At 37.5% G+C, this 26,898-nt stretch overlaps 1 protein-coding gene across 1 annotated transcript in view; it reads left to right on the top strand.

The window, feature by feature from the left end:
• LOC122790388 (bile salt-activated lipase-like) overlaps window positions 1-26,898 on the top strand; it is a 199,330-nt gene that overhangs the window by 76,178 nt on the left and 96,254 nt on the right. Inside the window, exons 4-5 of the mRNA XM_044057901.1 lie at window positions 1,479-1,676; window positions 24,769-24,899. Coding sequence (XP_043913836.1) covers window positions 1,479-1,676; window positions 24,769-24,899 — 329 coding nt within the window. The remainder of the gene's footprint in view (window positions 1-1,478; window positions 1,677-24,768; window positions 24,900-26,898) is intronic.

Genomic DNA, 26,898 nt, shown 5'->3' with positions numbered 1-26,898 from the left:
CTGACCACATTTCTCCAAATATTCATTGCTTGCAAATGTGACAACACCAGAAGCTGCAAAACAGCTCCATTTGTTGTGGATTGTTGGTTATTTTTTGTTTGATTGCATATGCATATTACTCTTCTCATGGTGTTCTGGTCTAATGAGAATGTAACTATTCAATCTTTAGGAACCTCAAAGATATGTCAGGACCCTTTACTAATAAAGAGTATACTGAAAAAAATATAGATCAAAAGCAATAACTGGTTACATTATAAAATATCCACATTTGTTTCAACCAACATAGCCTAATGGAAAACATTTTCTTAGTAACGCTGTATCAAAAGATTTTGAAAGTTAAACAATAACTCTTAACACCAAACACAATAAAAAAGATACACTGTAAAAAGTAAACAATTTATTAAACTGTATATCAAAAACTAATAAATTAAAGGCAGCTACTAGTTTTTTAGTGCAGCTAATTTTGTGGGAGCATGACAATATGTCTTCCCTTTGGGAGACTGAGATCAGTGTGCTGAGGGTACACTAAGTCAAGCATACAGGTATTTTCATATTTCAGTTTGCTGCTACACATTATATCAATGTTTATAGGATCACAATTTATTATATAAACGTTACTATAAAACTGGAGCATCTTGGAGGAAGAGTCTTTCTTTTTAGTATTTTTCCTACTTATTTCTCTGACTTGCAGGGACCTGACATTGCAAATAATAAAGTAACTGTGGTGCAATGTTTTGCACTCGGCTGCAAAAATAAATAAATAAATAAATAAATAAATAAATTGCAGGTGGGTTTACACAAAACTGCATTGTCTGATGAATACTGACTGGTGTTTTGAAGATTTGTGTATTCATGGGAATACTTTTGTGCTATAACAGAAAATGTGTTTTGGGGGCAGGGTATTAAGGGATATTGGGGAATCTGTCACTATGTCTGTTATCATGTATCACTATGTATGTTTTTCTGGAAGAATGAAATAAAGAATTAAAAATATGTAGTATGGACTTAAGTACTGTGAAGAAGATTTAGATAAAATAGTAAAATTATATTTTATTTCACTTTTTTGACTACTGACAGCTGTTGAGCAAGCGTTAGCTACTTCTGAATTCATGGACTTATCATCTCTTACCTAATGTTGGGGTAAATAACAAAAAATATATTTTATATGAGCTGTGCTACTGACTTTGTGACATGGGTACCTGCCCAGTAGAAAGTATGCTGGTACTCCAACAGTGCCCACTTTATACATCCTCTACATCAGCCTGCACAAGGTGACATATAAGTACTAATAATTGGAATAGTGATCATTACAAAAGTGGTAGAACACGTCATTAGCTTCAGGAGCTCTCTAGATTGACAAATTCAGTATTCTTTCATCCAGTGTCATATTAAAGAGTGCTGTATATTTCTTCAAATTCTTTCTTGAGAAATAATAATTTGTTTAACATAGAATCTTATTTTTTGCCCCATCTCTATAGTTTCTACCAAGTTGCCAGTCATGATATGGATCTTCGGAGGTGCTTTTATTTGGGGATCAGGACATGGAGCCAATGTTCTTGACAACTATCTTTATGATGGAGAAGAGATCGCAGTTAGAGGAAATGTCATCGTGGTGTCATTGAACTATCGGTTGGGCCCCTTGGGATTCCTTAGCACAGGAGATGCCAATGCTCCAGGTATTTTATGACAATTTCAAAGGCTGTCTCTGGTATTGTTGCAGTATAATCACTTGTAGAGTCAAAAGTAGTTCTAAAATCAAAGCCAATTAATAATGATGATGATAATAATAATAATAATAATAATAATAATAATAAAATGAATAAAAAACAGAGAAGTGCTAGGATTCAGGGTGTGGCCAAGGAGTACATGTCACTGTGTTAACAGACATGCACAGAAGTGACCCAGGGTATGAAGGAAGCGTGGAATGGTAAATGCATTGTCCTGGAAGCACAAAAAGTGGACCATGACCTTATCTCTTCTCATGGGGTCTGAGGGAAAAAGTATCACCACTGTAAATCCTATAGAGATAAGATGCTTTGGTATAGTCTAGTACTATGGTCAGAGTTGTGGCAGAGGTAGCACTTTGACTCTGTTCACTGATGGATCCTTATGTGATCCAATACATCTTTTTCAGGCCCACTGTCCCATTCAGAAGAACTCATATCGTTCCGTAAGGAAGGGCTGCCCACTGTGTGGGTATGTTTCCTTTTCCTCCTTTGTAGTTTCTTTTTGGTGTCACATCTATGATGAAATGAAATAATGACAGCAGAACTGTACTTTAGTAATGCATTGATCCTGACTGTATGCCTGACAGCAGAACTGTACTCCAGTAATGCATTGATCCTGACTGTATGCCTGACAGCAGAACTGTACTCCAGTAATGTATTGATCCTCACTGTATGCCTGATAGCAGAACTGTACTCCAGTAATGCATTGATCCTCACTGCATGCCTGATAGCAGAACTGTACTCCAGTAATGCATTGATCCTCACTGTATGCCTGACAGCAGAAGTGTACTCCGGTAATGTATGGATCCTCACAGTATGCCTGACAGCAGAAGTGTACTCCGGTAATGTATGGATCCTCACTGTATGCCTGACAGCAGAACTGTACTCTAGTAATGTATTGATCCTCACTGTATGCCTGACAGCAGAACTGTACTCCAGTAATGCATTGATCCTCACTGTATGCCTAACAGCAGAACTGTACTCCAGTAATGTATTGATCCTCACTGTATGCCTGACAGCAGAACTGTACTCTAGTAATGTATTGATCCTCACTGTTTGCCACAACTGGTAAAGCGATGCTGAAGCAGTTTCTGTAAGAAGATAATAGCACAGTGGATACTATAAATCTAATTGCTCTCATTTGATGCCAAGAAGAGGTGGCTACTTTGACAGAGAAACTGCTGAAATGTCCTCAAGATGTATTTACTAATGGTGAATTCATCACTGTCATTTGCAAGGAGTTGCACCAGCTTAGGACTTCAAGTTTCTGAGGCTGATTGACAGTCCTAGATTTCAGTGAAATTTTGCAGATACATCTGTGGAAAGCTTCTGATTAGTTCTGTACTATATAGGAATGGTAAAAAAAAAAAATACCAGCATGCCCAAGGGCAGTGAACGCTGCCTTACAAACTTTGGCTTTCAAGCATAGACATCCAAGACTGAAAAATTACTAATCCAGTCTATACTATATGCTCCTTTCAGTGTCAGGGTGGTCTTTGGTTTTGACTAAGATGACTTTCAGAAAGAATCAACTGTTTGTCTTAAGATAGTTGATCAATGCTCAAAACGCTGCATCTAAAAATCGTTTCTGTTGTGTCATAGCAACCAGTCTCAGAGAAGAGGTGTGTAATGTGAGCACTGCAGTTTCCTCACTTTCTCTTCTTCTCTGGGTTTCTGTGATTTCAAAATTGGTATAAATGTGTGTGTGTGTGTGTGTGTGTGTGTGTGTGTGTGTGTGTGTGTGTGTGTGTGTGTGTGTGTGTGTGAGTGAATATATATAACATTAAAGGGTTTGGAGGCTTGTCCCATGTCATGGGTGCAGGGGAGCTTATCCTCCTGCAAAAACATTTTTTGTGTTTTGTGGTCTTGGCAGTATTGCTGTTTTGACTTGCAAACTCACAATGTTTTAGATGCTTTGCTTCTGAATATCCTTGTGTTGATTAAACAACACATAACTATTCATAGTGGATCCTTGATAGAAAGCTTTAGGAGTTGGCAATGGTGATAACACACAGCCATGCTTAATTCCAGTTTCCATATCGAAAATGCTTATCTTTCAACTACTGCAGAGAAAGCTTGCAATAATGCACAGGGTATGTATAAATCTTAAGACTTTGCTGAACTCATTAGAGAGAGAATGTTTTCCAGAATCCTGTATATCATAGCTACACAGCTGATAGAGTTAAGCCTTTGACATTTTGTTTTAGGCTATGCACAGGACCTACTCTTGTTTTGGACAGTATTATTTTTAAATTTTCATGGCAATATAAATTATGTATGCTATCAGTCAAAAGGTTTAAATCTGCAATGAAATTCTGGAAGAACCTCTGAAAACGGAAGCAGGTAGTTTACAAAGAATAGGATTTTCTCAGTAGTAGAGAAGAAACAGTTTACTAAAATATAATAAAATATACTCATATAGCACTGATTTAATGAACTGATACTTATAGTCTCTTAAATAATTAGATGTTTTATTATAGTAAAGGTTGGAAATTAGACAGTTTCAACAAAAAGTTTAGCACTGCTGGAATGATATCTAAATGATTTATTCAAAGTAAGACAATATTTTAAATAAATCTCTGGAACCTGCATAGATATTCTGCTCACTATTTGACTTTTGTGGTTTAGTTAAAAGAATCAGTGAAAATATATATCCGTTGCCTTTTCTTTTGTTGTGTTTTTAAAGTAATCCTAGACTTTCAAAGCCTGTAGCAACTGTGAAGAGTTCTATGACCAAAAAAATGGGTCTAGATTCATAAATGCCTAAGTTCAAATTTTAACAGGTTTGCCTATCTTTAGGAAAGGATTCAGCACACCCTTCATATGAATGCTACTATCTGTACTCTGCTGCCTCAGAGCACTTTTGTCACAAGTCACCCACTGATGCTTTTCACATTGCTGTGTAATACCAGTACCAGTTAGTTGTGGCTGCCGTGGCCTAACTAAGATGTAGAGAAGTCCACGTTTAACTTTTCACATTGCTGTGTAATACCAGCACCAGTTAGCTGTGGCTGCCGTGGCCTAACTAAGATGTAGAGAAGTCCACGTTTAACTTAAATTTCTCAAATGATGACTAGACATACTTTTCATAACTAGTCATACTAAAACAATTTGGAAAGCTTTTTTTTCATTGTACATTTACAATAGGATTTGATTTTCAAAGCCACTAAATGATCTTGCTTTTCTCCATGAGTAAATCTCTACCTTATTCACCAGAGGAGGTCAGTGATTGTATCTCTAAAATTCTTTGCAGCATATCAAAGATATAACAAATGTTCACTGTGGTATTTTACCCAGTAAAATCATATATGTATGGCACTTAAAAATCAATTAATTTATTTATTGTTGACCATACTAGTCCCACTAGGTTTGTGGCATATTTTCAGAGGAGACCTGAGGTGGTATTTTATATTACTAGGGGAAAGTTGGTCAGGGCACTAGGAACTTTCCCTGCTTTTTGGATAAGGGTCATGGGATCTTTTGCACCCCCTCCAGCTAAGCCCAAGTCAGGCAGATGAGACTTTGGCGTCTTATTGAAAAGGATGACGCAATCAGAAGTGCAACACCCTTCAGTATGCTGCACTGCACAGGCTTATAGGCTCGTAGGTTAGTACTAGGCTAACTGCCCTTGTCGGACATTTTTAGCTTATCCAATTATCCAATTTGACCATTAAAATTAACCTCTTCAATTGGAGTTTAGATTCATCTAACCATTTTCAAGATATATATTTATATATATATTACTCTAGTGATAAAGACTAGATCAAAATGTAAATATTTAGAGGGGTCACATGTATTGCGATAAAGCATTTAGATTTTCTATTTCTCAGTTGATCCAATTTATGCTTGAATGTCAACAACTTTCAACATCTTTGAGCAAGAAATATGAATAGACCCTAAAATAATGGGGGGACAAAGGCCCAAAATAGGGACAGATTTTAAATATTGTCCTTATAAACTTAGAAAGTTTTTAGAAAAACAGGATTTGTATGTGCATGCATTTTCTGAAAGATATGAAGACTGAAACTGAAATGTATTTTGTTAGTCAATGACTTCAATCCTCAGTAGTTTGCCAGAAAACCACAAATTGTATGAGTCTAAAAATAAGAGGCAAACATCTGGATATTCTGCAAAAATCTGGACAACCAAGAGATAAGGTGTGTCTATAAAATACCAAAACTGGTAACCTACTTCTCTGTAATGTGACCTATGTCTCTATAATCCCTAGCCCCTAACCGTGTAACAAGACAATGAATCCTTATGAAAAACGTACTACTCTTCCTAAAAGCAAAGAAAATTCAGAGGAAGTGCAGTAAATAAGAAGGTAAACACATATAGCTCCAATGCCATGTGTACACCCATGCAGTCTCCACATGACATGGGTTTCGTGTTACTGGAAATGCCCATAGAGTAACCTGTTCCTGTTTACAACAGCCTTATTAAAATCATGCCTCTTGTATTACAGCTTTGATGGGTAAACCATACCCAGAGTGAACAAATTCTGTGTTTTTGCATGCACTTATTTAAGAGGCTACCCTGCTTAACTAATCCTGCCTGTTTAGGCTCATGGTTTCTACAAGAATTTGAAAAAAAAAACAGAGTTTAAAGGGATACAGTCTGGTAACATCTGATAGGCATTACCTTATTTCATATCCATTCACATACACGTACCCAGTGGTTATGTATGTCCATTAGAGATCTAAGTGATCGACCTGGGGTCAGTTTCACATCCATTAGTCAGGTGACACTTGAACAGTGCCAGGGAAGAACCTGAATTTGTTGGCCAACAGATTTGCTATACCCACTAACAATCAGTTCTCTGCACTGCTATGTGCTGCCTTTGAGGTTTTGACCATAGCTAAAGAAAGCCTTGTGATTGTCCTTGGCTTGGTAGGCTATATTTATCTCAAAACTGGCTTTGGGAGACTTAATATGACCTCTTAATTGTTTGTTTAGCCTAAAGGGAGAGCTTTTATCCTGCTGTGTGTTATACTTCCTAATGTTATTTATGACTTTTTTTCCTTTTGTTGTATAATCTGTTTGTATTTGGAGTTCACCAGGGTTGTTTGTTTTCTAAATTTGTTCTGGGCATGTTTCTGGTAGACACAGGATCTACTAACATGATTATACAGGGTTTCTTTGTTCAGTTCTACATGGGCAGGTATTCTCTGGTTTTGGATGGGCTTGAAGTTTTGTCAGGTAATCGCTAAATAACAAGTAGTTTGCCTTAGAGTAGTTCCTAACTGTTAACAAGGTTTGCTGGATCACAGCATTGGTTTTTATTTCAATAAGACAGCGGTATGGTCTGACCTTACCATATGGGGCACTACACTAAGGGTGGAGGTGAAGCATTCTCCCTTATTTTTAAGTATCAGATCCAGAATGTTTGCACTCCTAATGGGCAAGTGGACTAACTGGTTTGGGGTATTTGTGTTTACAAAGTCCAAGAATCTCTGGGCCTGCAAGTTTGGGGTCATGTAGATTACCTAGGTTTATGGATGGGTAATTAAAGTCTCCCATAAATATGGTATTGGGTTGAATGATAAGTGTCTTCGTTAGGTCTATGTACAAGCTATGGGTGATCTGTATTATGCGACTCTTATCTTTGGGAATTTGGCCATGGAGAAGCTCAAGCATGTCATCCAGTTTGACCAACCCTGAGGTATGTTTGTTTTTCATAAAGATCAAGATGCCTCCATATTTAATTCCTGCCTGTGCAGGTCTAAATGTGTGGAAGCATATATCTCAACTGTACAGATTTTTGCAGAATGTCCAGATTTTTGCCTTGTATTTTTGGTCCAGTTTTCATAAAGTTGTGGTTTTCTGGCAAATTAGTGGCAAATCATTAAAGACTGAAGTTAGAAAATAATGACAGAAATTTGAGGTTATTTCTTGAGGTTATAAATTTATACCCTTCAGAAAATTTGTGCTAATGCAAAACCTGTTATTCTATCAACTTTCTAAGTTTGTAAGAGCAATATTTAAAAATTGTCCCTATTTTGGGGCCTTTGTCCCACTTTTACTTATGGTTTTGTGCAGATTTCTTGCTCTAAGAGGTTAAGAGTTATGTGTGAAAGACAATGTATCTTTTTACTGCCGGCGTGCTCTCCACAGCTTCAAACCACGTCTCAGTAATTTCTTGTTTAGGACCCTGGCTTTGAGCAGTAACACTTTAAATTCCCTTGGGTTGATTTTACTAAACTGCAAAATTAACTTCATAGGAAGCAGACATTACCAGCTCTGGCCATCGTATTTTCTCAATCAGTAATGCAGTCATTTTGCTGGGATGCTGCTATGCTGAAGTGTGTGAGGAGTGCAGTTTGAGAAGAATGTAGAAAAGAAGGTACATAATGAGAATTTAACTTCAGAATGTGCCATGGCATTCATTAGCTACTAGCTGATGCTTTGGAATTAATCCTTCAAGTAGGGATTGCAAAAGCCAGACATTCACATTGTTACCTACACTGTAGAATTAACAAAAATTATAATGAAATTCCACATTGCTTAGAAAAAACTGGAGGCACTATAAATAAGTCTGCTATGCTTCTCTGATGTATGACGTAAGCTCAGTTTCATTTTTATGTCATACGTGTTTAAATAGATAAATGGATGAATCCTGTAGGCTTCTGTTTTAAAAGCGTACTGTTTCTGAACACTGAAATGAAACTGGGTTATAAATTGCACGTGCATGCTATCTAGAAATAAACACAAGGCAAAAATAAAGATGAAAAAGAAAGCTCTGAAACATGGCCAGGGTAAACTTTTTATTAAACGGTAAGTGCTTTCGCAGATGAAACGTTCTGCATCTTCAGACCAAATAGACTTAAAGTAATGGCAAAGCTTTAAAACTTTTTTTTAAAAAACAAGCACCAATGGGAACAAGATAACAATTAAACAAGCTCTAACGTCATCAGTAACAATGAATCTAATTCCCGTGTGAACTTTCATCTTAAAGCTATACACTTAAACTACTGTTCACACTGCCCATTAAACAGATAACACTAAATATAAACTATAAAAATAACAAAAACAGATAAGTAAACTATATTTGGATCCTTTTAAATATGATCTAATATTTAATCTCTAATTAAAACTCCAAGCAGAACTGTGTATATAACGAATATCTTATCCAGATCATATATATATATATATATATATATATATATATATATAAAAGATAGCATTGTTACCTCACAGCAACAGGTTCTCTGGTTCGATTCTCAGCTGGGGTGTTGTCTGTGTAGAGTCTGCACGCCCTCCCTGTGTTCATGTGGGTTTCCTCTAGGTGCTCTGGTTTGCTCCCACACTCCAAAAACAAACTGTAGATGGATCGGGTGCTCTAAATTGGCCATTGGTGTGAGTATATGTACATGTAAGTGGTATGGAAGAGCAACCATGACAGGGCTTGCCAGCCCTAGATGAAATGACACCCCAACCTCATCTGGTAAATAGGAAATTAAATATATTAATGCCAGGTCACACAAATTCAATAACATGGCAAAACTCCTTGAATTATGTAACAGTAGATATAATGAACTTTGACTGCTACATAACTCAGCAAACTGTACCTGCAATGGAAAACCACCATTGCAACCATGATAAGGATGTTCACCGATTATTGCATGCTGACAGACATGCTCGCTGAAAGTCCAGCTTGCCCACTTCATACTGATTAACAAAGAACAAACACTCTCTTTTTGTCAATCTAAAAAAAAAAACAGCAACACGACATATTTTGTCTAAAATCTGATACTGTTAGGATAAAGGATTTTTTAAAGGTTGGGGTTAAGGGCAAAAGTAGGGTTAGGGTTAGAATACATGAGTAATATGGGCAGAGGGCTGCCCCAACCCCAGTCTTACACATTACCTTAGGAAAACCCTTTCCCTAACAGTACCACTGCACAAGATACCCCGACACATAATCAAACATGCACAACACTAAAACTGGCCTTTTACTTAGCCTTTAGTCTAAGTCTGTCCCTAACCTGCAAAGACTCACACACTCAGTCTTCCGAACCTAATACAGTCTCACTAACCTCTACAAAACACATTCATTTGCACTTCTGACATACAGTCATATGCACACAATGCTAAAACTATCCCGCTTACCTAGCTCTTCCTCTAATCTTAATAAGTAAACACTTGCAAACACACACACACACACACACACACACACACACACACACACACGCACACACACGCACACACACACACACACACACACACACACACACACACACACACACACACACACACACACACACACACACACACACACACACACACACACACACTATCCCACCACTAAAACCCATCCACTTACCTCTTTTGACAAAATGAGCATTGGTCAAAACTCCCATTCACTAAATCACATTTTTCTGAAAAAACACTGCACAGTTGACTTAGTTAAGGAAATGAATTTTTACTCAAGTGAACTGCAGTCTAAGCAGAGCTAATCAGTGCTAAGTGAGAGGATGATCCAAGATCTTTGCACATACAGACCAGCATAACTGTATGTATCCCACAGTATAAAATATTTGTACAAAGTATTTGGTCCAGCGAAATATTCAGACTTTTAGTTTCAGGTAGCATAGCAGAACTGTTTAGCTGGTTGTGACTGATCCTACAAACATTTGGATATACAAAAATGATATAAGTATACGGTTTTGCACTTGTTCTGTTTCAGTGATAGTTAACAAAACTGTACTACAATTATTTATTTGTTTCATTGAATATTGATTGAATATTGGTGGTGTCTCTCTGCAGTTTGTTTCTCAGGGCTAGTTTGGCACTTGAGACCTAAGCCAGCCACTTTTGTACTGGGGGTTGCTTTTACATTCTGGGAAGTTTTGTGTTTATCTGATTGCTGGGGGGGCCTATCTTTTGATTTATACTACTGGTACAGTTACATTTCTGTGTATTTGTGCTCAATAGCAGAGCTGTTTAGCTGGTGTTGACTGATCCTACAAACAACTGTATATACAAAGCTGATATAAGTATACGTTTTTGCACTGGTTCCATTTCAGTGATAGTTAACAAAACTGTACTGCATTTATTTATTTGTTTGATTGACTATTGGTAGTGTCTCTCTCTGCAGTTTGTTTCTCAGGGCTAGATCAGCACTTGAGACCTAAGCCAGCTGCTTTCATAGAGGGGGTTGCTTTTACATGTGAAGTTGTGTGCTTATCTGATTGCCTTTTGTTTTATACTACTGCTATAGTTAAAGTTTTGTGTATTTGTGCTCAGTAGCAGAGCTGTTTAGGTGGCTGTGACTGATCCAACAAACAACTGGATGTACAAAGCTGATATACGTATACTTTTTTGCACTTGTTCTGTTTCAGTGATAGTTAACAAAACTGTACTGCATTTATTTATTTGTTTAATTGAATATTGATGGTGCATCTTTCTGCAGTTTGTAGTTCAGCACTTGACACCTAAGCCAGTCACTCTCATAGTGGGGGTTGCGTTTACATTCTGGGAAGTTTTGTGTTTATGTGACTGCTGAGGGATCTATCTTTTGTTTTATACTACTGGTATAGTTACATTTCTGTGTATTTGTGCTCAGTAGCAGAGCTGTTTAGCTGGCTGTGACTGATTCTACAACCATCTGGACATACAAAGCTGATATAAGTATACTTTTTTTGCACTTGTTCTGTTTCAGCAATAGTTAACAAAACTGTACCTAATATATTTATTGGTTTCATTGAATATTGATCGAATATTGGTGGTGTCTCTCTCTCTCTGTCTCTCTGCAGTTTATTTTTACCACTGTCCCGCCCAAGTGTTGTTGTACTCTTAAACTTGGCAGCTTTGGAATTGCCCACCCCTGCTGTAAATTTGTCTTTGAACGCTCCTCCCAGCCCCATCTCATTTGCTCACTCAACTGAGTACAGTGAGATCATTTAGGAAGGCTTCTTTAATCTTGGACATTCCTACCAGTCCCATCTCATCAACTCTGTCTACTTTTTACAGAGAGAGCATTTGGGAAGGCCAACCCCCTCAGTTTCTTAAGCTTGAATTATCTTCTGTTTCCTGCATCTGCAGTTAACAAAAAAAAAAACATTTTTACACTTTATTCAGCTGTTCTTACTGTAACTGTGTTTTACCTACTTTATTATCGGATTTTGCTTTGTTGTGTGCTCTTAAGTGTTCAAGTGCTGTTATTCTGCTGCATTTATTACTGCTTGTTAGTATCCTGATTAAAGTTATCTGCTATTCTAAGCATCTTAGTTTTGGTTCTAGCACTTGTGCTTCAGGGCAGTTATTTTACATTTAAGTAGGGTTTTGTGGTCTGCACTCTTGTGGACAAACCCTTATCAAAACCCTCTCTCCATAAGTCCTCCAAGTATTCAGAACACTATATCTGGACAATTCTCGTCATTTTCTTCTGCCAGCCTGGTTGACATGTGCATACTGAGACAGTCTAGCAACTGCCTCATGTTCACTGACAAGCTCTCTTCTCCTAGCACATAATTCTTCTACCTGCGAGAAATGCATCTACACCAGTAACCTGGAATCCATGCTCTCTCATGCTACAGTCAGTACTCCTGACAAAGATGAGATTGCCAGCACAAACACCACACTACCCACATCACATAGCCAAGCACAACACACACCCACCTATGTAGAGGTCCTCAATAAAAAACTTACCTAAACAACAGAGACCTCCAAAACACACTTGCAAACATTCCACACACAACACCAAACACATCACAGACAGCAGACAACAAACCAGTGTCTCACAAACACAGTCCATAAGGCATAACAATAAACCAAACATAAGAGTTATTGGAGACTCAGTTGTGAGACACACTGATGTCCCCCTCACCAGGCTCGATAAGGTGAAGGTCATGGTCAGTTGTCTGTCAGGTGCCAGAATCTGTCACATCATGCACACACGTTAGTCTTTCCACAACAGGTACACGTTTGGCTCTGTCATTGTCCATTTTGGTGTGAATGACTTGAGCTGTACCTCCCTGGACTATATGAAGAGAGACATGATTGAACTCTTAGAGTATGTGTCCCAGGCAGGTATGACCCTAGCCCCAAGCAGCATCCTACCTTCACTAAGAATGACACCACAAAACAATCAAAAAATAATTGCCTTCAACAATTGACTTAGTTACTGGTGTCTTTCCAAGGGGATCCAGTATCTGTCTACCTGGGATGACATGGTTGACAGGCCTCGATGCTTTGTCAGAGATGGCCTCCACCTGCCACCCCTGGGGTTCTGGATCTTGGCCAAGGCTCTTGTCTCCCCCATTGTGCCTTTCTTAGGCCATGTCCCAAAGGCAAATCTTCCAACATAAAAGATGTGTCAAAAAGCAAACTGAAGGTCATGCTGCTTAACGCTAAGAGCCTTAACCTGAAAATGCACTCACTGGAGGCTTTCCTTGCACTGGAAGACTCCGACATCTGTGCAGTCACAGAAATTTGGTTCAGAGCTGTGGAGAGCACCCCTGCCTTACCAGGCTATACTGCATTCCACACATTCTGACCACAAAATGAGGTTGGGAGGACTAAGGGTTGTGGAGTGTCTATCTTCATTAAGAACAGGCACACCTCCAGACTGGTTTGCCAGCATGACACACCAGAATTACTCCAGGTGCAAATGACAGCTGGCAAGACATCCATTTAAGTTATAGCCAGCTACAAACCCCCATCCATGACTCAGGACACCCACTCCTCTTACCTGGGCTTGCTTGACTCCATCAAGGTATCCCCTAACACCCTGATCTTTGGTGACTTCAACTACCCCACCATAGACTGGGTGAACTATTCCTGCACTAATGCACTCACCCAATGTTTCCTTGGTTTCATCAGTTCTAATGCATTAGACCAGCTTGTCTCATCACCCACAATTGGAGATAATATTCTGGACTTGGTTCTCATCTACATGGCTGACCACTGCACCACTCTCATAGTATGTTCTTCCCTGGTGAGATCAGATCATCGGTCTGTCTCATTCAAAGTTTCTATCCCACCCAACCCCCCCCCCCCCCAGCCATAACCAGGCTAAAAAACTTCTCAAAGGCTGACTACAACCTTCTAAGGGAGGGTATCAGTAGCTTCACACCACTGCGCCCCTCAGAGGATGCAGAAAACTTGCTGAACAGTACGCCAAAACAGTATACAAGTACCTGTAAAATTGCATACACTCAGCCATACCCAACATAACTAAAACCTGCTCCTCAAGGAAACACAAACCTGTCTGGTGGACATCCTCTATCAACAGGCTTTACAACAAAAGGAAGAAATGGTTGTCCAAGGCAAACATTCTAAATTGGAAAAACTCCCTCCTCAGCCTCAACTAGCAAATTAGATCACTAGTGAAAGCTTCCAAAGCCAATTATGAATTGAAACTAGTCTCTGAAACAAAGGAAATCCACAAAGCCTTCTTCAGTTACATCAGGAACCTCCCTGGCAAAGCCCAGGTTTGTTTTGAATTAGTACTTAAGGGTACCACTTACACTGATCCTGTCGAGTTAGCCAACCTGCTAGCAGATAGGTTTAGTGAGTGCAAACTTCACCCCCATCACCCCAAAGGCCCATTTGACATCACCAGTACTTGTCCCACACCTCACATTGCTGTAGATCAAGTGTTAAAAGCCCTATCCAAGGCAAAGAACACAGTTTCCATGGGACCTGATAGTATCCCAGGCTGTATTCTGCACCATCTCCAGAAAGAACTAGTTTTGCCATTGAGCACCCTATCCAACCACAGCCTACGTACAGGCTGCATTCTAGAAAAGTGGAGAACTGCCATTGTTATCCCCTTGCACAAAGGTGGTGCCACTACAGACCCTGGAAACTATTGCCCCGTTAGCTTGACAAGTTTGATCTGTAAAGTCATGGAGCTTATTATTATGGGTATTATAAACAAGGACATAGGCAATCTCCAAGCACTTGAACCCACCTAGTTCGGATTCGTCAAGGGTAGATCTTGCCTGTTGAACCTGGTTGACTTTTTTGAGACTGCCACTAAGGCCCTGGATGAGAAAAAGTCAGTACATACAGCTTACCTTGACTTGGACAAGGCCTTTGACACAATCCCCCACTTGGACATCATTGAAAAGATAACACAACTTGGCATAAATCTCTATCTTATCAGGTGGGTGACCAGCTGGCTCACCGATAGGACCCACAAGGTCAAAATATGCACCTTCACCTCTGACAGCAGACCTGTCACTAGTGGTGTTTCTCAGGGATCTGTCCTGGACCCCTACTGTTTACCATCTACTTCTCAGAGGTCCAGGTAAAGACAAAAGGCCTGTAGTTGACCAAGTTTGTAGATGACTGTAAGATGGGTGCTGTAATTGACTCCCCAAATGATGTTAACGTACTTCAAGAGGGTCTCACAGCAACAAATGACTGGTGCCAAAGTCATGGCTTTAAGTTAAACACAAAAAAATGTATTATTATACCATTCAGCAAAAACACGGCCACTACTGATTACCACATTAACGGCAACCCCCTAAGCACACAAACTGTGGTGACAGACCTAAGTACTCAGGTTGAAAGTAATCTCACATTCGGCCATCATGTAGCAGCTATAGTCAGAAAAGCCTTTTACTTAGTTCATCTAATAAGTAAAGGGATTGCATCCAGAAAACCGGAGGTTATTACCTCTATGTACTCCTCCCTCATTAGACCATTAATTGAGTATAACGCCCCATTTGGTATGTACCTCTCCAAACATCTGCACCAACTGAAAGACCACAGAAATACCTCACGAAGAGAATCCATGGCCTACAACACCTGTCCTATGTGGACAGGCTCAAATCACTATGACTCTACTCGGTATCATGCATATTGCTCAGAGGTGATCTTTGTCTCTTCTACAAGGCAATATCAGACCCTGCCCTACTAGAGATGCTCCATATCCATAAGTCTAACTCCTCATGTATTACCCACTCAAAAGGCCTAAATCTAATATGCAACATCAACAAAACCTGCTGGAGAGACAGATTTGTCTCCCAGAGGCTGCCCCATCTCTGGAATAGACTTTCCATGCATGTCAAACAGAGTACCTCTCTGACCTTCTTCAAGCGCAACCTTGATGAGTGGATGGGAAACCACAAATTTGTCTCAGGGGTTCCACCTGTGTCCCTCACTGATGGGGCAACAGGTGCTTACTGAGATTTCTTTTTTGGGGATAAACTATTGTCTTGGCTTGTAAGGGCCCCAAGGTCATTAGCCTAGTAACCTCCTATGATCCTATGGTACCAAATGATTTTTCTCAGTGCAATGAACAAAGGCAATGACAGGAGAGTAACATTAAGTAATAGCGTGTATAAAATAACACCTCTTGTGAAGATCTCCACATTTCTCTGTAAACAGCTGCTCTAAAACTGAGCACATACCATACTTGTACGTTTGTAGGAAAGATCAGGATCGGAGCATTTAGGCTGGAATGTAATACTTTATATTCTAACTAATGCATTTTTCTGTGGCTGAGAATAAGCTGGTTCAACACGTATTTGTCCCCCTCTCAAAATCCTATTCCTCTAGGTTACAGTCAAGCCAAAATTAAAACAGCTAACATCCACCAAGTTGAATTTGGTATAAAAATAGAATTTGTTAGCTCATACGAAATAAATCATTAACTTAAATTTAAGGTTTTCATCAATTAATAAAACTTAAATAGCTGTACAGCATGAAAGTAAGACAAATTACATACAATAGTTCCTGACAGTATGGTAAGGCATGCAACATACCAAGTGGTTAAACCAAATTTAAGAATCCAGGATTAAAGTCTTTTGGTCCTGAATGGGCACTGTGAAACAGTTCTGCATTCTCTGTTCACTCTCTGTTTGGAGAGAGCTACAAAATGGATGATGGTACTTGGATGCTGGAAGTCCAGTTCAGTTCAAGGGATTTCTGGTTCAATGCCCCTGTCTGGCATACTCCTCTTTCTCCCACTCTCCTTTTTGGATTTGCCCATCCAAGAGTTGACAATATGCAATATCACAGTCTTTGGTTTCTTTTCCAGAGTGTAGAAGCTATGCCAGTCTTTCAGCAGGGCCCTTTCAGTGTGTGTGTACAAATAGCAGGCAGATCTGAATGGTTTCATGTTTTTATGGCGCCATTTGGACTGTGCAAAAACATGATACTCAGTTTAGATATGAAGCAGATCTTTAGCAGATGGGTTTCAGGCTTGTGTTGCATGGTCCTTTCTAAACATTCCAGGGGCCTATTTGCTAGGAAAACACACCTTAATTGCATGCCTTTTGCCTGAAGCCAAGATGCATCTTTAAGTAATATGGCTTCATGCCCTCTATTTTCCAGTATTTTTGTTAAATGTTATTACGTGGTATACCAGGGAACAGCAAGATTAATACACACACACAGCCAACTATGAAGGCAGAATTTATAAATTCACTGCATGTGTCCTCTGCATGCAATGCACAATGGTGACAGCTACAATAACAGATATAGAAATAAAAGTAATATTAATGATAACCATGACTAACAATATCAGTGATATGTGTGTTTATTTTCCTTTACATTTAAAAAGGAATATTCCTACAATCAAACATATGATCAAGGAGGGAGCAGGAATGAAGTACAAAGGCAATGATCTTGTGTAACTCTATGAAGCATGAAGGTGAAGATGTCTTCAGTGTTGACTCTTCCTGAATTTCGGGCTTAGAGATTAGACATAGTCTTGAATACCAAGCTTTAGATGTGAATCAACATCCATTTCCTCTCCTCTATATTTACCATCAGATTTCTATTGAAGAATTATCAATGCATGTCTAAAATCAGCAGTTACAGATAGGAAACAAAACAGGTACTTTAACATGCATTTCAATATATATTATACATAATGTCAGTTATTTTTCTCATGTAGTTTTGGAGAAGCATCTGGCCTTCATGTTTTTTTCTAATCATTAGTTCCAAAAATAATCTTAGAGGCCCAAAAACAATTTTCTTACCTGAATTTAAACAGTGAGAAATATATCACCTGTTGTACTTTACCTACGCACATACTCAGGCATGCCAGTAATAAATAATTTCTTCAGTCTACATAGCCACACAACTCAGTCTACATAGCCGCACAACTCAGTCTACATAGCCGCACAACTAATTTCCCTGTTTAGTCACACCATATTTACAGATATGGATGCTACAGTTACCTTGTTCTTGGTGGGCGCAGTTATTATGCTGATAGCTCTAGTAACCTTATAGGACCTTAACCTAGTCTATCCCATATATAACTACACATAAGTTGTCAAGAAACAACCACAGAGTACTGGATGTTGTAGAAATGACAGAGTAGTGAGACGTACTTTTCACCCAGGCTAATACAAGTGTCCTATGTGACTATCACTTGAGACTGCCGTGGACTGTCAATACTAAGGTGGTTGCTACTTTTTCTTCTTTTGTATTCTGCAGTGTGTGTCAATGTAAAACATTAGACTGACTGAGAACAGTTCATCTGCTGATCTGTAGTCTAAATAATGCTGAGTCAGTTTTTCCCTGTTTGCACTTTCCTTGTGTGTCATCATCAGTTACACAAGATTTCCAGTTCATAGGCATGGGGTCTAGGACAGTTTCTAAGATTCCAGTAATGCAGGTATTAATTTAAGACTGGACAGTATTTATGCCTTAATGTGTTTTAGGCCTACTATTTTTTGCAGCTGTATTTCACATTTTTGCAGTAGCTAGGAGCAGATGAATCTATAAAGCAGTATGGGATTTAGGCTCATGTTTTATGTTTGTTTCTAAACATTCCACAGGACTCTTTGTTAGGATAACAAACCTTAATTGCATGCCTTTTGCTGAAGCCAGGATGCGTCTTTTAAATGGAATGACTTCATGCCCTCTAATTTTTCATATTTTCGTAAAATGCTATCACATGGTATACCAGGAAGTAGCAAGATTAATCCACCCACAGCTATTGTTCCTGGGTGATGCTAATGTAATAGAGCCGAAAGTTATGTTCTGAAGTATTTGTTGTTGACCTGAGAAGAAACTCTTAGAAATGGGGCATAATATTCTACCTACGTTAATAGGATAGCATGTCTTGTGATTTGACATTCTGTGGAACTTTTGAATTTGTCACATTTACACCATTTGTTAGCTATATTCTTAGTTGGAGGGAGCAAAAATAAGGATGTTGTTTGATGTTAGACTAAGCTCCAGATGTGTTAAGGATATACACATTTTGAGCATAGTTCTGTCTAGGCATTTAATAGGCCATAATGGAAGGAAAGCTTTAAGGCTTGTAGGTCTATCCAATGCAATTGGTTTTGTTATGGTAAAATACACTTGATGTGGGGTGAGGCATTCATTACTCATCACTCATAACAAAATCCTTAAGGAACTGCTGCTTCTAATAGGGTTCTCTGGCAGGGGTCTATATTACATAGTTGAAGTTTAATAACTTCGAACACGGAATGTACGAACCATCCTGTTCGAAGTTAAAAAACTTCGACTATGGATAAAAAACATACAAAGAAAAGAAAACAAAATAAACTGTTGTAAGCAGGGAGGGCAAGCACCCCTATACCCCCACATGGGGGGGCTGCACTCCCCTCACCTCCCGCTACTTAAATATACCGACTTCGAGATCGCACCACATTGAACAAAACAGAAACCTCCCCTTACGGAGATTTCTGTTGAAACGCTCAAACTTCTGCAAATTTGAACTTATGGTCTCGAACATATGAGGTTTGAACTTACAGAAGTTCGACTATCTGATAGGAACCCCTCTGGCAGCATTGTATATATAAGGACAATATCATTAGTCTAATAGAATGCTGTTAGGAAAAGGAATTCAGGCATTAGATGAACACTGAAAACTAGATCAACCTGAAAATTGAGGCTTGGGTATCCAAACTGTAATATCCACAGGGTAGGAGACAGGATGATGTCTATAACTCTGACACTGGAGAATCTCTTCAAGAAATAATTTCCAAATTATTCATCTGAGATATTAGGGTCGTTCAGTCTGACCTTGAAGAGCTAATAGTGGACAGGGAGGGAATTCATGATGGCTGACCAAATTGTAATAGTATCTAATGGACTCCTAAGTTCAATAACTTATATATTATGAAGGACTTTATTAAAATAAAGCTCCAACTATCATTCTATATCTTTTTGTGCCATTGTTGTCACTTTCACTGACTCTTAAATACCCTTTGGTAGTGGAATTGTACCAGAAAATAGTGAACCAAGACTATCCAGTTCTCAGGAATGAGATAGGTATACCAATATCATACTGCATCTTATTTTGTGGTCAACAAAAACTGTTTTATAATAGTAATAATAGCCACTTGCTACTAGGTAGGCCCACTGGATACCATAAGGGTTAAGGGTATCAAACTCTGTATCACAGAAACTATAATTATCAACCTTAATCCTTTACACCAACTACTAGATACAGAAATCTGAAATATTTCAAGAATTTAAGGAATGTCTATAATAGGACTGGTGATGACCCCTCTTGTCTGTATCAGAAAACAAGGCCAAAACAAAAAAAAAATCTAAACCTGCTTCCTCTTAAGATTATCCCATCAACAATATTAACTCTCTCCATGTGAATTTAGCTAGATAGATTAATAGAGTTCTAGAACAGATATTTTAAATTAATTGACTTGTAAATAGTTACATTTATAAATTCAAAAAAAAACAAAAAAAACAAATACACACTAGAGAAGTGAGAGACAAACTTATAAAACACAAAATAGAGAAATATGAGATTTATATTTCTGTATAGATTATATTCTTATATATTTAATGTTATTTCAACTGTCACTCTATTTATGCTTACTATGCAGAAAATGGTTTAGTTTTCAGTCCAGCTTTTTATATTCTTATTTCAGTAATTGTTTGCTTATTTAGTGGACTGTCTTTGGTGCATGTGCAATTGTCAACAGAAACACTTTGGTGAATGTGTTATTTTGCTCATCTTAGAAAATGTACGTGGATTCTACATGTACTCCAATAAAAAAAGCTTAAGTTATGATTTAAGTCAAATATTTGTACATGTGCATCTGAAAAAAATTATTCCAAGATATCTAATCATTGTTTTATTTTATAGAAAGGATTTTTATCATCTCTTGTACTAAATCCATTTCTTGTAAGACTATCTCTAAGTGCAAGATCTCATCCAAATTATTTTAGTAAAGGACCTATAACTGGAATAGCTTTTCATTTGGTTATAAAATAAGTCAGCCATCTGCATTGTTGAATCACCTATGAATTTCTAAACCTTGTTTGTCATATTTTTGTGTAATTAATGGAAATAACTAGGTAAAAACGAGACAGCATTCCTTTGTACTTCTTTCTAGAGGGGAAAATAAAGGCAGTGAATTACTCTTACACCTAGTGGTATATGAATAACGGTACATAATCGTAATGCTTTTAGTATAAGCATGAGGGATATATCTGACTTTATTAATTGTCATAAATAAAACAGCTACAGTAGTAAACACCTTTCACTCAATGGCAATAGCCAGCCCAGGTAGAATGTTCTCAGAGCTGGGAAAATTAAATAAGGCTTTTACAAAATCAGCACCAGATCTGCCCTATGTAAACCAACTTGGTTATTGCATATAATTTGTTGGGTCCTGCCTATTATTTTAGTAGCGTCAATAAGCATGTCCATACAAATTTAAATATATGAAGTGCAGAAAGAGGTCATTTTGGTACATTGAAGGTGCTGGGAAGATTACTGTTGGCAAACACCAAGGACTGAAGGAAAAACTTATTTTATGAACTTTAACTGTGTCCTGATGTAGGATTAGGGTCCATTCCTATCATGGTACTAAAACACGTAAACACTTAGAACTTCAAGTTCTGGCTATTAAAACTGTTGGCATGTGTTAAACTTACCAAAGGTAGCACTATCAGGAAGACAACACCTGGATCAACTGGAAACTCAGGAGGAAATAAATTCCTGATCTCTTAATGAGTTGTACTTCAATATTACGGATTGCACCCATTTCCTTATATTAAGGGTATGAGAGTATATGACAAATTTTAAGTATGCAATTTTGTATCTGTAGAAATTTAAAGTACTCAATCTGAAATTTGTAGTAGAGTCATGAGAGTTGTTTGGTTTATTTAGTACAGTAATTATCATCTAAGCAAGAATTACTTTTTGGTAGTATTTAATTCAAGTCGCAAGTTAACTTGCTACAAAAATGAATTAGAAAGCTATACAAATAAATGAGAAAACAATGATCACTGAAAATATAAATAAATATTAACAACATCTGCAGGGTGCTGAATACAATAAACTATTTAAGGAAATGTCCAAGGCAAGCTACTATTTGTGCAGGCTGCTTCTAGGAGGTAAGCATTGACATTAAAAAAATCTCCCTGAGGGGGGCATGGCCAAAATGGCAGAGTGGGATCAGCAACTGTAAGAATTTCTAAATAAGAATGTAATACTTGGGTACAATTATTTAGATAAGAATTCTTTATTAACATTAGACCAAATAATGAACAAAATATAATATAAATGATACTCATAGATTAACACTACATAGTGTTCTTGAAGAACAAATTGAGTTTTATGAATAAAAATGAACAGCATAACGTACCAGAAATTTTGGAATATTGTATTTCTACTATTTATGGGAATAATACATTTAGATGAGGACTCTGAAAACTTTATAACATAATAATTGATAATAATCTTGAAAATTTTTAGAAGTGTATTGCATTAATAGAAGTAAAAGATGTAATGGAAGAAAAATATAAATGTTTGATATTAAAATCTGTTAGTTTATCATCTTCAGGTATATATATATACATATATATATTTAAAAATCTCCACTTGGAGTATATATTCATAGATGTTTTATCACCCTTTTAAAATACTTAAGTTATGCAAATCTGATAAATCTGAATGTTGAAGATGTGGTAAAACACTTAAAGCTGACTGGATAAATGTTTTTTAAAGACTGTGAAAAAAATAATAAATAGTGGAAATATAGGCAGATAAATGTGAATGTACAAGTAGAACATTATTAATAAAGACTTCAGTACCATCTATTATAACTAGTAACAAATACTGTATGTTTTGGGGACTTCTAGCTGTTGCTAGAAAAATAATTACTAGAAATGGGAAATCTGATTCAATCCCTTTATTTAAAGTTTTTTTTTCAGATATAGAACTATTTTATGTAATAACGGGAAATAAGTAAAGAAACTAAGATCTGAAAATATTATAAAACCTTGTTGGAACAAATTGTAGATGTTATTGGTAAAATACAATGGAAACCAGTTATATTTGCTTTTAAATTAATTGAAAGATATTTGCTGTTAAATATGAAAATTTTTAATCTTTTTTCCTGTTGTATATGTACCTATTGTAAATATGTTAAAATCAGTAAAAGTATTTGGAAAAAATCTCCCTGAAACAGTCCCTCCTAAGAGGACACTGAATACCATACAAGACATCCTTAAGCAGTGTCTTCAGCCTAATATTGCTACTCTAATTATACCATAAATAATACTTTGTTCTCTTTCCACACTAGAACAACAGCCCAAATCACCAATTATTAACACATAACACTAACAAATCTGCCTAAATGTACAGAACATCACAAAATACATGTTTTAAATTTCAGAAAATATGATTCTGATTGGAGCCTAACTTTCTCATTAATGCAAGTAAAGCATGGCAAAATAAAATAAAATAAAATAAAATAAAATAAAATAAAATAAAATAAAAAATCAGTAATTTCATTGACTAAATACGTCACCTAATCATATAGCAACTCACAGGAGATCTGTGAATAGTGATGTCTACATTGTAGTTTTCTATCCTACAAAATCATACCTATAGTTATTTTATATGTCTATTAAATCATTTCAAAATATATACTGAAAGATTCTTTGTACATTTCAAAAAAGTTTAGGGATAATCTAGTATTGTCCAAATGTCTTCCCATGCCCATGAGACATGAATTACGATATCTTAGTGAATAATCTCTAATTATTTATTAGAATTATTGGGTTCCTGTCAGAACAACGAACGCTTGAAATGTTGAATGTCATATGGTTGACACCATATGATTGACATTTCAAGAGTTCAAAGGTTGAATTTAACAGTGCTGTACGGTGCAGAATGGGAAAATTTCCCTTTTCTGCACTGAAGTGCGGTCTCAGAGTTGCTATATTTAAGTAGGGGGGTGCAGGGGGCTTGACCCTGCTCACACCGTTAAGGTATGTTTTTCTTTTTTTTATTATATATTCGGTCTTTTAAACTTCGTCCATATATTTTGGAACATATGGTATTCAAAATTTTGAAAGTTTGAATATATAACATACGCTGCTGAGAGGTGACTTGTGCCTGGCCTATAAGACAATCTCCAACCTTGCCCTAATGGAAATGCTGCGTATCCACAAAACAGTTGGCACAAGAGTCACATGCTCTAAGGATCTCATCGTAGCTTGTGACATTAACAGAACATGCTGGAGAGACAGATATGTCTCCCCGAGACTGCTGCTTCTCTGGAATAGAATTCCTATTTAATAAAACAGAGGTCTTCACTGACCTTATTCATACACAACCTATATAATTGGGTGGGAAACACAAAGTCACCCTGGGTGGCACCCATGTCCCTCATGGACAATGGGTAGCCAGTGTTCATCACAGACCCGCTCTGTTCATAATTTTGTTCTGTGAACTACCCAAAAAAAACAAATGAAGATACTTGGAATTAACATGGCTAGGCTTGTAAAGGCTCTAGGACCACTAGCCTAGTAACCTCCTGTGAAGCTATAAGAAATAACCAGCAGTAGTTATACAAAGGAGTGGGGAGCAAAGTGTTATCACAAATGGGATTTCTTTAAGGGTGAATTACATGCAGTGGATGAAGTTAAAAAAATCTATATATAGAAATTTTTTTTACGGTTTTTTTTGTTTGTTTCATGAGGCTTTTCTGTTCATTGACTTTGTAATATTCACATTTTACTTTTGGAAAGTTTGGTATGTAAATCAGTTGGATGTATATCAGAGGAATGTCTGCTCATATAAATTAATTAATTTCTATTTCTGCACTGCTCTGACAATCTCCAGGAAACTATGGCCTCAAAGATCAACACATGGCTATTGCTTGGGTGAAGAGGAATATTGCAGCCTTTGGGGGTGACCCAAACAACATAACCATTTTTGGAGAGTCAGCTGGAGGTGTCAGTGTTTCGTTTCAGGTATTTTAAATGCACATATTTATTTGTCTTAATTTTTTACTTGGGTGTATTTTCAGTGATTTGAAGAAAATATTTTTAAAAGAATTTGATAAATATGAATTGTTGTATTCGATACTTTTATCACCTTCAATCTTTCTTTGCTTTAGTGATCTTGCATCTGAACTAAGTAATTTGTGAATATGATCAAGTAATGAGTTATTTTTTTATTTTGTAGAGAGCAGCAGTTTAAGAAAAAATGTCTATTACATGCAAAGTCAATGCAGAAGTCTCAGAATATATACTGAAGCTAATAAACTAGCATGCTTTGCAAGAAACAAATATTCAAATCCATTTTTCAAAATGAGACAGTGGAGAGGGGTTACTGTACTGTGTGCCTCTCTACTGTCCATTACTAAGCCTTTTAAATTTAAAAATCTCAAATCTTAAACATTTGATGGCCACCAGGGTAATGGCTTTCTGAGCCACAGAACTGATATCCAGCAGATTAAAGTGTACAAAATAAGTGTCAGTTAACCTTGAAACTTACATACTAGGTGATGTAAACATCAACTGGAATAAAATCAACAGTCCCATACCCTCCCTGTCCATTAATCTCTTTAACTGTACTCAAGTAACCCACTCCATCACCAGACCCAATAAAACAAAGCCCCAGGATCCACTCTTGACTGTATGTTAGTCACCCATCCAAATAAAATTACCAACTCTGGCACCATCACCAACTCTATTAGTAAGCACCTCCCAGCTTTCGTTTACAGTGCAGCCACCTCCCATCCACACCAACATATTCAGACCCACCACATTAGAAAAATTGGCCCCCAAAACCTTCTCTAACTATCTCAAACAAATGAACTGGAACATGCTAAAAACCCTTCCACTTGATAAAGCCATAGACCACTTTAATTCTACTTTCCTAGGTGCTCTAAATTCCCCAGCTCCACCCAGGAAAAAAAGAATAAAAACTATAACTGCCCCTTGGCTCCCAAGCTCCACCCAGGAAAAAAAGAATAAAAACTATAACTGCTCCTTGGCTCCCCAGCTCCACCAAGGAAAAAAAGAATAAAAACTATAACTGCCCCTTGGCTCCCCAGCTCCACCCAGGAAAAAAAGAATAAAAACTATAACTGTCCCTTGGCTCCCTAGCTCCACCAAGGAAAAAAAGAAAGAATAAAAACTATAACTGCCCCTTGGCTCCCCAACTCCACCCAGGAAAAAAAGAATAAACACTATAACTGCCACTTGGCTCCCTAGCTTCACCCAGGAAAAAAAGGAATAAAAACTATAACTGCCACTTCGCCCCCTAGCTCCACCAAGGAAAAAAAGAACTATAACTGCCCCATGGTTCCCTAGCTCCACCAAGGAAAAAAAGAATAAAAACTATAACTGCCCCTTGGCTAACCAAAGAAACAAAGCAAATTATGCATCAAAGAGACAAATCCTGGACGCTTTACCAAAAGAATAAACTTCCCGAAACCCTTCTCCAACATACACAACTCAGTAACTTTGCAAAAAAACAAATCTTCAGACAGGAAATTCTACTACACTAAGCTCCAGTCCAACCATTCCCAAAACCCTAGTTTTTTTTGGAACTCCATAAACTCACTCCTCAACCCAGGCTCCAAACATAACCCCTGTCCAGACCCAAGTAAATCTGACCTCGAATTAACCTCAACATTCAACTCTTTCTTTATAGAGTCAATATCAAACTTAAACCCTGCTCCAATGCACCTGACAACATCCCCTCTTCCCTTCTCAAGTCTACTGATGATGGTATAGCTCTCCCAATTAGTATCCTAATTAATAGATCCATAAAGGAATCCTATGTCCCTAAACTCTGGAGTTCCATCTTTATTCTTCCTCTCCACAAGGGAGGCAAAAACATTTCAAACTTCCTCCCTATAGCTCTTCTCTCTCCAATCTCCAAAATCCTAGAAAAATGCATCCACCTCCAACTTTTGCCTTTTTTGACTAAAAACAAACTTCTTACCCCTACCCAACATGG

The sequence above is a fragment of the Protopterus annectens genome, chromosome 16.part0, assembly GCF_019279795.1.
Source record: "Protopterus annectens isolate FY-2018-M chromosome 16.part0, PAN1.0, whole genome shotgun sequence".
NCBI lineage: Eukaryota > Metazoa > Chordata > Ceratodontiformes > Protopteridae > Protopterus > Protopterus annectens.
This window is presented reverse-complemented; position numbering and strand designations above follow the sequence as displayed.